General features: G+C 57.6%; 1 protein-coding gene across 1 annotated transcript; it reads left to right on the forward strand.

Moving 5' to 3' along the window:
- Positions 1-1867: 1867 nt before the first annotated feature.
- On the forward strand, positions 1868-7923 carry KCNC3 (potassium channel, voltage gated Shaw related subfamily C, member 3). The gene is made up of 4 exons (XM_011966060.1): positions 1868-1951; positions 4148-5255; positions 7391-7582; positions 7820-7923. The coding sequence occupies exons 1-4, from the start codon at positions 1868-1870 to the stop codon at positions 7921-7923; spliced, it is 1488 nt and encodes a 495-aa protein (XP_011821450.1).
- Positions 7924-11035: the final 3112 nt, after the last annotated feature.

The raw sequence follows: 11035 nt of genomic DNA on the forward strand, positions 1-11035 counted from the left end.
CCCTACTCGTCGCGGGCTGCCAGGGTGAGCGCGCTCTCGGGGCCCCCATCTACCCCACCCCCGCCTCTCTAGGCGCCCCCAGTCTCCCAGGAGCGCCCCGGCTCCACCCCTCCGGGTCTCTCTAGGCTTCTCAGCCTCCTGGAAGCCTCTTCCTCAGTCGAGTCTCCTGGGCTCCTCCGAACACACCCCCCTCTCGCAGCCATCCCCCAGATCCTCCAAAGACAGATCTCCAACCTTCAGGCTCTTCCAGACCCCTCCAAAGCCCCCCCCTCCCCGCCCCGCCGCCAAGACCAGCCTAGACCCTTAGACACTTCCTCCAGACCGTGAATCTCCCGTGCTTCTCTGAACAACCCGGTCCCCACCTTTCCTGGGCTCCTCTGAGACCCTCCCCAACCCTCATGTCTCCTGGGCCCCTGCAAATCTCTTCTCACTACTCTTGGTCACCGTCCAGCCCTCGGTTTCTTGGACCTTCCCCAAGCCCTTAGAAGACATCCCTTCTCAGCCCTCAAAGTCTCCTAAGCCCTGTGAACACTGTCCCCCACTTCCCCACCCTTCTCCCGACTCTCTAGGGCACCCTCTTCAACTCTCAGCCTCTCCCGGCACCTCCCTGATTCACCCTGTGGCCCCTCTCCCAGAAGACCTCTCTCTCCAAGTTTGAATCTCCTGATTATTTTTTCCACCCACTTCCTGCGGCATCTTCTGCTCTCAAAGTCTCAGAAAACTCCCCCACCCCAATCTCACAGCCTTCCGGACCCCTCTGAACCTCCACTTGTTCTTGCCTGGACATTTTCACCTTCCCCTCACTGCAATACTGAGTCTTGGGGCATCTTCTCTGCTGGAACCTCCAGGCCCCCTCTGTGTTCACTCTGTGTTCAACACTCTGCAACCTCCACGCCAACTCCCATCCCAAGGACTTTCTCCATAAAGCTCCAGACTTCCCCCAAGACTTTCACACTCCTCCTCAGTGTCTCCAGCAGCATCCCATGCCCCCATCATATGCCTTTCCTCTCCAGAACCCTCACATGTCCTCCAGGATTGTTCTTCCTCCTCCATAGATCCTCGCAGCTTCTCCCCTCCATCATTCTAACTGCACAGTACACTCTCTGTCCCTGGGACTCCCCCCATCCAAAGACCCCATGGCCCCTTTCCTAGTCTAAGTGACTTTCCCTGCTGCTCTAGAACTTTTTCTAACCTAAAACCCTGGGACGCCCCTCAAATCATCAGCCCTAAAACTTTCATCTCAAAATAGCTTACAATTGTTTCTACCTTGCCCTGGGATTCCTTCCACCTGCCCTCTTCCTTTCTCGAACCCCACCTGTGCAAAACCCAGAACCTAGCCCCTCAGTCTGTCCCCCTCCATCGAAGTGAACCAAAGAGCCTTCTCTCTCTCCAAATTACAGATTTTCACTAAAGCTGTCTCCATCGCTCCCAGAAAACTTTCCTCAAGCATCCATATACTTCCTAGGCTAAATGACTACCCTCCCCCTGGGTTCTCTCCTGAACTTCTTCCTCCTACTAACTTCCTCCCTGTCCAGGGGACCCCAGAGGTAGAATGTGGTAGAAAAGGGGGGCAGTGCAAAATGGGAGCAATTGGAAATGGGGGAAATAAGAGCGATCCCAGGACCCCCTCCGGGGCTCCTGGGGACCCAAACACCCAGAGGAGCAGGTCTTGACCCCCTCCCCCCACCGTGCCGCGTCCTGAGCCTGGAAGGACGCGGAGCCGCAGTGCCGCATTCGCGCCGGGGCAGGGGGGGGCGCCTGGAGCCACCGCATAAAGTTTGGTCCCCAGAAAGCGCTGAGTTGGCGAGATTTGGGGTTGGATGGGGGGAGGTGGGGAAGAGGAGGTGCGGAAGGAACATGGCCCTAGATGCCCCCTCAAGACACTGAGCGGCTCCTTCCCCCATGGCCTGGGGCGCCCTTCTCTCCTGTGACCCCATTGAAGGGTGCTGAGGTGAGGGGCGGGATGTAGAGTTCCTCTGTGATGGTCAGGCTAGGTGTTCGGGACAGCTACGGGAGATACTCATTTACTCCACAAATGTGTTTTGGGTGTCCACGGTGTGCCGAGCCCTTTCCAGCCTCCCAGTGAGATGGCATGAGTTGGGAGCTGAGTCCAAAGCAAAGTGGAGGGTCCAACCCTACAGCCCCTTGCCCCCGCCCCCTTCCTCGTAATCACTCCTTTCCTTTTTACAGAGATTCCAGGCCCTCCTACCCCTTCTGCTTTTGACACAGCCTGGAGTAAGGGGTTAAACCAGCCCGACGCCGTCCAGCCTCTGCAGCTGCGCACTGCGGCGGGTGCCCACCTTTCCCTGTGCCCTAGAAGGGAAGGAGTTAATTAGACTCCTGGCCCGCGGCCTCCCGCCGGAAAGCAGCAACACTGCGGCTGCGCGTTGAATACTAGGCTCCGGCCCGGAAGGGGTTAAGACGGCCCCGAGCCGCTGCGGCTGCGCACTGCGGCGGGGGAGCTGTCCGCGGTACTGGCCGCCGTGCGCCCCGCCCCCCGGCCCGGCCGGCCCGCCCCCACTGCGGTGCTGCAGCTAGCGCCGAGCGCCCGGCTTGGAGGGGGCGGGGAGGAACGAGGCATGCGCTCTGCGGAGGCCTCTGGCCTCTTAAACCACTGCAGAGAAGCGAAGGTGGGGGTGGGGGGAGTGCTGAGAGGATCTTCGCTGGCCCCCAGCCCACCCCAAGGTCCAGGGTCCTCTCTGTGGCCCTGAAACTCTCCACCCCCTACTTCCCAGCTCTGTACCTCAGTGAAGTCAAGCCCAGAGTCCAACCCCTGTGGAGGAAGTGGGGTGCAGAGAGGGACAGTGCTGGCCCTTGGCCCACCCCAAAGTCCAAGGTCCTCTCTGTGGTCCGACAGTAGCCTCTCCGTGCTCTGTGCCCCTGATTAGAAGCAAAACTCCCCATGCCCTCCCTCCTCCACTACCCAGAGGATTAAAACCCTCTCTTTACTATAACACCTGTCTTCCTTCCCTCTCCAATGCACTCCTCTCCCCTCCCACCCCTATGCGTATCTGATAAAGCCCATGACATCTCTAGGGGCCTGGCCCATTGCTTTCCTTCTCCGAGATGCTGACCCCACTCCCTCCTCTTCTAGGCCTTCATCAAAACCCACATCACTATGTGGCAGGACTCTGGTTATCCCCCATCTTGAAATGGCTCAGGACCCTTCACGCCTCATTCTCTGCCCCTTTGGCAAATGCCCTAACTTCTCTTTGGCCCTGGCTCTGCCTTCTCCCACAATGTCCAGGCCAGTGGCTCTCCCTTCCTCTGCAGGGCTGTAAACCCTGCCTGATTCTCCTTTTTTATCTCTTCTTCCATTTTTGCAGGCTTAACCCTTCAACCCCTCCTCCCTTAAGGGCTCTGACCCCCAGCTCCCCTCTGTGGCACCACCCCTGCCCTGTCCTCTCTGGGTGAGGCCTTGACCTTGCCCCCCAACTAACTGCTGCCTGCATACCCTAACAACAGCTCAGGTCTTCTTACTGTGTTCCAGGCACTGCTCCAAGCACTGTGTTTGGAGCCAAGTCCTTCGTACACTCATCTAATTTAATCCTCACAACAATCTCACTACAAACTTCTGGTTCAGAAAGCTCAATCTCCATGCCCAGTTTTGATAGGTTAAAAGCCAGATTCATACCCAGGCTCTCTGACTCTTAACTACCTCATGATTCTGCCTCCCTGCCCACCTTTTCCCGTTCCCCTCTGCTCAGCTCCAAGCTGAGCCCTAAAGCCTCCAAGACACACAGGATGTGTGATCTTAGGCCCTGTGGCTCCCGTCCTACAGTAGAATCCATGGACCCTGCTGGGGAGCCTTGAAATAGGACACAGGGAACAGGAGGGTGGGGGGAGGTGGTCTAGGAAACAGCAAGGGGCCAGAAATGTTTCCAAGGAAAGAAGCTGCCCATCTGCTGCGTCTGCTGGGGCCAGCTCGTCTCCAACTGCCTCTGTTCCTTTCTCTCCCCTTTTGCTAGCTTTAGAGGGGAGAATGGGATCCTGGAAGTGATGGAGCCACAGGGCTGAGACACCTGGATTTTGCCCAGAGTTTGGGCCCAGGAGGCCGGGGAAGGGGGCACTGGAAGGGTCTTCTGGATGTTATGGCCAACCCGATGCCTAGGTCACCTCTTCCTCTCTCTCCCTCCCTGCCCTGCAGTATGTGGCCTTCGCCTCCCTCTTCTTCATCCTCATCTCCATCACCACCTTCTGCCTGGAAACCCATGAGGGCTTCATCCATATCAGCAACAAGACGGTGACCCAGGCCTCCCCGATCCCCGGGGCGCCTCCGGAGAACATCACCAACGTGGAGGTGGAGACGGAGCCCTTCCTGACCTACGTGGAGGGCGTGTGCGTGGTCTGGTTCACCTTCGAGTTCCTCATGCGCATCACCTTCTGCCCAGACAAGGTGGAGTTTCTTAAAAGCAGCCTCAACATCATTGACTGTGTGGCCATCCTGCCCTTCTATCTTGAGGTGGGCCTCTCGGGCCTCAGCTCCAAGGCCGCCAAAGACGTGCTGGGCTTCCTGCGGGTGGTCCGCTTCGTCCGCATCCTGCGCATCTTCAAGCTGACCCGGCACTTCGTGGGGCTGCGCGTGCTGGGACACACGCTCCGCGCCAGCACCAACGAGTTCCTGCTGCTCATCATCTTCCTGGCCCTGGGGGTGCTCATCTTCGCCACCATGATTTACTACGCTGAGCGCATCGGCGCCGACCCCGATGACATCCTGGGCTCCAACCACACCTACTTCAAGAACATCCCCATTGGCTTCTGGTGGGCCGTGGTCACCATGACGACCCTGGGCTATGGAGACATGTACCCCAAGACATGGTCGGGGATGCTGGTTGGGGCGCTGTGTGCCCTGGCGGGGGTGCTGACCATCGCCATGCCCGTGCCCGTCATTGTCAACAACTTTGGCATGTACTATTCGCTGGCCATGGCCAAGCAGAAGCTGCCCAAGAAGAAGAACAAACACATCCCCCGGCCCCCGCAACCAGGCTCGCCTAACTACTGCAAGCCTGACCCACCCCCGCCACCCCCGCCCCACCCGCACCACGGCAGCGGGGGCATCAGCCCGCCGCCACCCATCACCCCACCCTCCATGGGGGTGACTGTGGCCGGGGCCTACCCAGCGGGGCCCCACACGCACCCCGGGCTGCTCAGGGGGGGAGCGGGTGGGCTGGGGATCATGGGGCTGCCTCCTCTGCCGGCCCCCGGCGAGCCTTGCCCGTTGGCTCAGGAGGAGGTGATTGAGATCAACCGGGCAGGTGAGCCTGGGCGTCAGGGGTCGGGGACACAGGTGGAGACCCGGGGAGGACTGGGGAGGTAGCTGCCAGGGTTCAGAGAGCCTGGGGTGGTTGGCGTCAAAGAGGTGAGGGAGAAAAAAGCCAACAGCAGGAGCTCAGGCCAAAGGAGGCACAGATAATCACACAGAGACATAGGTTTCGTGTGAAAGAGTTTTGAGGAGAAATAGATTTGCAAGGTATTCAGAGGGGCTGGCGAGGCAGAGGCAGTGTCAGAGTGTACTCTCCGCTGTACAGAGAGAGGGTCTCACGTGAACCACAGGCAGACCCAAGGCAGAACCCCAGGGATGGTGGCAGCATCTGAGCATCCGGGAGACAGCCCTGAGGGAAGAGAGACTGAAGCTGATATGGTTTGAGACGGAGAGTCAGAAACCGAGAGATTGTCATGGAGACCAGAGAAAGAGATGGGATGTAGATTTTGGGCGGAGGTGGGGGCGGTCAGCGGCAGAGTTTGGGTTCTAATGACAGCGAGCTCAAGAGGCGGACAGACTTCAAAACAGAGAGTCAGGCCAGGGCACAGCCCCCAGGGCAGAATGGAAACCAGGACCTGGTCAGTCGGCTTTGCTGCTGGCAGCCTAGGAGAGTCCCGGAGAGCGATCCAGAGAGGTGCTGCTCAGAGGAAGAGACGAGCGAGAGAGATGAGGGAGAAGAAAGTTCCCTGTGATTCTGTGTGTGTTCCTCCCTCAGGGGGTGTCTATGCCTCAGAGGCAGTGGCTTGGGAGTTTGGGAGGAAGGAGAGGCTGGCGGCTCCCGCTGCATCGCCCCGCCTTAAGTAGGTCAAGAAAGGGAGCTGGGCCACCTGGCCCCCATCTTGCTCCCTCAGCCGCTGACCCAGTTTCACACCAATTAAAAATAGCCGGAGTCAGAGCCTAGGGGACCCCCACGTCCCACCTCCCATCTCTCACCTTCCCCAGCCCTTCCCCTTGGTGCCCTTCCCAGAGCCCAGCACTGCTCCCTAAACAGCCAGTTCCTAGCCTGCCACATCCTCTCCAGTCATCCCTCCACCCCTACCCCTACCCCAGCCAAGCCCCCGAAATTCACTCCAGCCAACCATCCCTCAGCACTGCCTCATCTCCCTAACACCAAGCTTGCTTCATCCACAACCATCTCTTTTTCTTTTTTTCTTCTTCCAAGACGAGGTCTCACTCTGTCTCCTAGGCTGGAGTACAGTGGCAACATCGTGGCTCACTGCAACCTCCGCCTCCCGGGTTCAAGTGATTCACCTACCTCAGCCTCCAGAGTAGCTGGGAATACAGGCGCCCACCACTGTGCCCAGCTAATTTTTGTATTTTTAATAGAGACGGGGTTTCACCATGTTGGCCAGGATGGCCTTAAGTGATCTACCCACCTCGGCCTCCCAAAGTGCTAGGATTACAGATGATGCCACCACGCCTGGCATCTTTTATCTTTTTTGGAGACAGGGTCTCAATCTATCACCCAGGCTGACGCAGTGAAACTATCATGGCTCACGGCAGGCTCCGCCTCCCAGGTTCCAGTGATCCTCCTGCCTCAACCTCCAGAGTAGCTGGGACTATAGGCGTGTACTACTATACCCAGCTAATTTTTCTATTTTTTGTAGAGTTGGGGTTTTGCTATGTTACCAGGGCTGGTCTCAAACTCATGGCCTCAAGCAATTCTCCCGCCTCAGCCTCACAAAGTGCTGGGATTATAGGTATGAGTCACTGTGCCCAGCTCCAGACCATATCTTTAAACAGCACCCCACCCCAGTCCTGCCCTTCCTGGCACCCCACATCTGGCACCACCACCACACCCCAGCTCTCAGCACCTCCCTGCACCACCAGAATCTGTCCAGCTCCCTGTCCAGACCACCCTTCCCCACTGCAGTTGCCCTTCCCAGCACTCAACACCCTCCCCTATGATCACGCCCCAGCCACACCCCCGTGACACCCTCTCCCAGCTGTGCCCCCTGCCACCCTCCTGGCCACTCCTTCCCATCACCCTGCCCTTGAATCTCCACTTCCAGTGCCAAACATGCTCCGGCGCTCCCAGCATCTGCTCCGCGCAGACATCTCGCCCCACCACGTGTCCACCGCACCTCACACTCTCCTTTGTTTCTGTCTGACCCCCTCGGCATGCAGATCCTCGCCCCAATGGGGATCCGGCAGCAGCTGCACTTGCCCACGAGGACTGCCCAGCCATTGACCAGCCCGCCATGTCCCCGGAAGACAGGAGCCCCATCACTCCGGGAAGCCGTGGCCGCTACAGCCGGGATCGAGCCTGCTTCCTCCTCACCGACTACGCCCCTTCCCCTGATGGCTCCATCCGAAAAGGTGAGTGTCCCCCCACTGGCCCCGGGGACCCTCCCTCTCTCTCCCCTGCCCAGGGGAGGGAGGAGCGGGGGATGGGGGAGGAGGCGCTGGACTTCCCTTCCCCCTTCCCTGGACCCCAAACCGCCTCCATCCCAGATCTTCCCTGTACCCCCCGCCCCAAGTTTCTTCACCACTGACCCTTCACCTGTCTATTCCATGTCCATCCCCCCAACCCTCTGGCCTCTCCCCTACCCCCAGCCACTGGTGCTCCCCCACTGCCCCCCCAAGACTGGCGTAAGCCAGGCCCCCCAAGCTTCTTGCCCGACCTCAACGCCAACGCCGCGGCCTGGATATCCCCCTAGTGGACGAACCCCCTCCCCCCGGGGTAAGTAACCCCCACCCTCTGATGCCCCCGACCCCCAGACTCCCCACTCCTGCCCGACTAACCCCTCTGAGCACATGCAGCCCCCACTGACCGAGACTCCGGCCCCTCACTGCAAGCAGCTGCACCCAGTTAACCCCCAGCTCCTGACACTGACCCCACACCCACCTACCCAGGACTCACCCTGCTCCTCACTAACCCCCGAACTAACCCAACCCTGCCTCCCACACCGCGCCTGCCCTCACGACTGACCCCTCCTCACCCCCATCACCATCTCTGCCTCCCTCCTTGGCCCCAGGGTTTGTTTTTTTTTTTTAATTCAATCAGGAAAACGGGGGGTGGGGGGCATACCCAGAACACTTCTGGGTAAGAATGGGGAGAGAAAGGCTTAGCCATCCGTCCATGCCTCTGTGAATTCGGCCAGCGCTCAGACAGCACCCACGCGTCCTAGGTACTGGGCATGGGGAGTTCAACCATGAACAAAATCCATGCCCCCGGGAGCTTCCGCTTTGGAGCAGGAGGCAGACACAGACCTAGAAAGTCACGGTTTGAGGCGATATGTGCTAAAATGGAGGGAGCACAGACAGTAACAGGAACACTAGAAACTCCCGGGGGGTGGGGCTGGGCATCAGGGAAGACTGGGTATCTGCAATGGAGCCTTAAGGTTGAGCAGGAGTTCTGGCCATGCAGAGGAAGCAATCCCGTCGACAGGAATGGTTGGAGGGAACTGCAGGACAGAACCTAGGAGACTAGACCCTGGCGGGAGGATTCTCAGGTAGAGATGAGGCAGGTGCCAGGTTGAGACGCTGCAGCCTTGTCTAGGGGCCTGGGGAGGAGGCAGGTGAGCTGGAAGGGGCAGCTCTGGGGTCTTGTGAGGACGGACTGGAGGTGGGAGGCTGGAAGTCAGGAGGCTGGAGAGGAGGCTGAGGTGACAGGTGGAAGCCTGAGCTGGGGTCAGGGCTGTGAGGATGGAGAGGAAGGGACAAGGCAGAGAGAGTCAGGGGTCAGGGATCAGAAGGGATAGGCTGGGGGCTGCCGGCCATGCAGAAGTGAGGGGGATAGAGGGTGGTGCTACTTAGTAGAGGAATCATTCACCAAACATCGCCAAGTTCCTAGCATCACCACATGCTAGGAATTTAACATATATTATTTAATCCTCATAACAACTCGAGCCAACTCCTAGCTCCTTTCATTCGTGTATTCAATCCATTCATTCACTGTTTCAGCAACTGATTCTTTTTTTTTTTTTTTTTTGAGCATGTCTTGCTCTGTCACCCAGGCTGGAGTGCAGTGGTGCAATCTCGGCTCACTGCAACCTCCGCCTCCTGGATTCAAGCAGTGGGGTCTCGCTATGTTGGCCAGGTTGGTCTTGAACTCCTGGGCTCAAGCAATCCTCCTGCCTTGGCCTCCCAAAGGGCTAAGATTACAGGTGTGAGCCACCACCCATGGCCACAACTGATTCTTGAGAACACAGTTGCAGGCACTACAGATTTGGGATTACACAAAGCATGAATCTGCCATCACAGTTTACAATCTCTGGATTGTAAGGGGTCAGCAAACTAACTCCAGCCTGAGGGCCTGATCTTTCAGCCATCTGTTTTTGTAAATAAAGCTTTATTGGAACACAACCATGTGAAGCTACGACAGCAGAGTGGAATAATTGGGACAGAGACTATATAGCCCCCATGCCAAAGAGATTTACTATGTGGCCTTTTATAGGAAAAGTTTCCAGCCCCTCATAGGAAGAAGCAGAAAATAAACAATTAAGGCTGGGTGGGGTGGCTCACGTCTGTAATCCCAGCACTTTGGGAGGCCGAGGAGAGTGGATCACTTGAGGTCAGGAGTTCGAGACCAGCCTGGTCAACATGGTGAAACCCCATCTCTACTAAAAGTACAAAAATTAGCCGGGCGTGGTGGTGCAGGCCTGTAGTCCCAGCTACTCAGGAGGCTGAGGCAGGAGAATCACTTGAACCAGGGAGGTAGAGGTTGCAGTGAGCCAAGATCATGCCATTACACTCCAGCCTGGGCTATAGACAGAGTGAGACTCCCTCTCAAAAAAAAAAAAAAAAAAAAAGAGAAGAAAAGCAATTAAGATAAAGATAAAAGAACAAGACTATTACTCTGGCCACTTCAGTTAAAGAGGTGTGGCAGAGCACAGTGGCTACCGCCTATAACCCCAGCACTTTGGGAGGCCAAGGTGGGAGTATCGTTTGAGTCCAGGAATTTGAGCCCAGCCTGGGCAACACAGCAAGACCATTTCCTCAAAAACAAAAAACTTAGGTGTGGTGGTGCATGCCTTTGGACCCAGCTACTTGGGAGGCTGAGGTGGGAGGACTGTCAGAGCCCAGGAGTCTGGGAGGCTGCATTGAGCCATGATTGTGCCATGGTGCAGAGTAAGACCCTGGGGGTACAGAGTAAGACCCTGTCTCTGGGGAAGAAAAGGAGTTCGGCAAAGGACTTTTTGAGGAGGTGACACAGAACCTGGAGGGTGAAAAGGGCCAGGCAGGCAGAAGGAACAGCAAGTGCACAGACCCTGAGCTTCCCCGCGGGAGGGGGTGGAGGATGAGCTTTGCTTGTTTAAGGGACAGCAAGGAGCACAGTGAGGCTGATCCCAGCGGCCAAGGGGAGAGGGCTGCTGGAGTCCAGGGAGAAAGATCAGGACGGGTTTTCCACCATGGTGAGGAGACGGGACTTTATCTTAGATGCGAAGGGAAGCCGCCTGAAGGTATGTGATTCATCACGCATTCATTCAACAACTGTCTATGGACTCTTCTTTAGAAATGCAGAGACACATCCTATAGAATCCCTGTCCACAGCCTAAGGCGATGCCGTAGGGGAACTTGGGGGGCCTCACCTAAACCCCTGTGTTTCACAGACGTTCAGGGAAGGCCATGACCAACCCACCACCCCAGGCCACAGAGCACAAGGGCTGAGACCCCAGACTTCCAGACTCCTAGTCCACAGTGGGGACTGTCTGGTTCCTCTTGTTCCATCCCCCCCACCTCTCTTTGCAACCCCACCCCCCATCATTGTCCATTTCCATCTCATTACCCCCCCCACTCCCCTCTCTGCTCCTATCTAACTCCTCCCCC

This window comes from Mandrillus leucophaeus, unplaced genomic scaffold (genome assembly GCF_000951045.1).
Source record: "Mandrillus leucophaeus isolate KB7577 unplaced genomic scaffold, Mleu.le_1.0 Scaffold74, whole genome shotgun sequence".
Classification (NCBI taxonomy): domain Eukaryota; kingdom Metazoa; phylum Chordata; class Mammalia; order Primates; family Cercopithecidae; genus Mandrillus; species Mandrillus leucophaeus.

Coding starts and splice junctions, on each gene's coding strand:
- KCNC3 (XM_011966060.1), top strand. CDS start 1,868: ATGCCCCCTCAAGACACTGAGCGGCTCCTTCCCCCATGGCCTGGGGCG. Junction 5,256..7,390: donor GATTGAGATCAACCGGGCAG/GTGAGCCTGGGC, acceptor CTCGGCATGCAG/ATCCTCGCCCCAATGGGGAT. Junction 7,583..7,819: donor TGATGGCTCCATCCGAAAAG/GTGAGTGTCCCC, acceptor CCCTACCCCCAG/CCACTGGTGCTCCCCCACTG.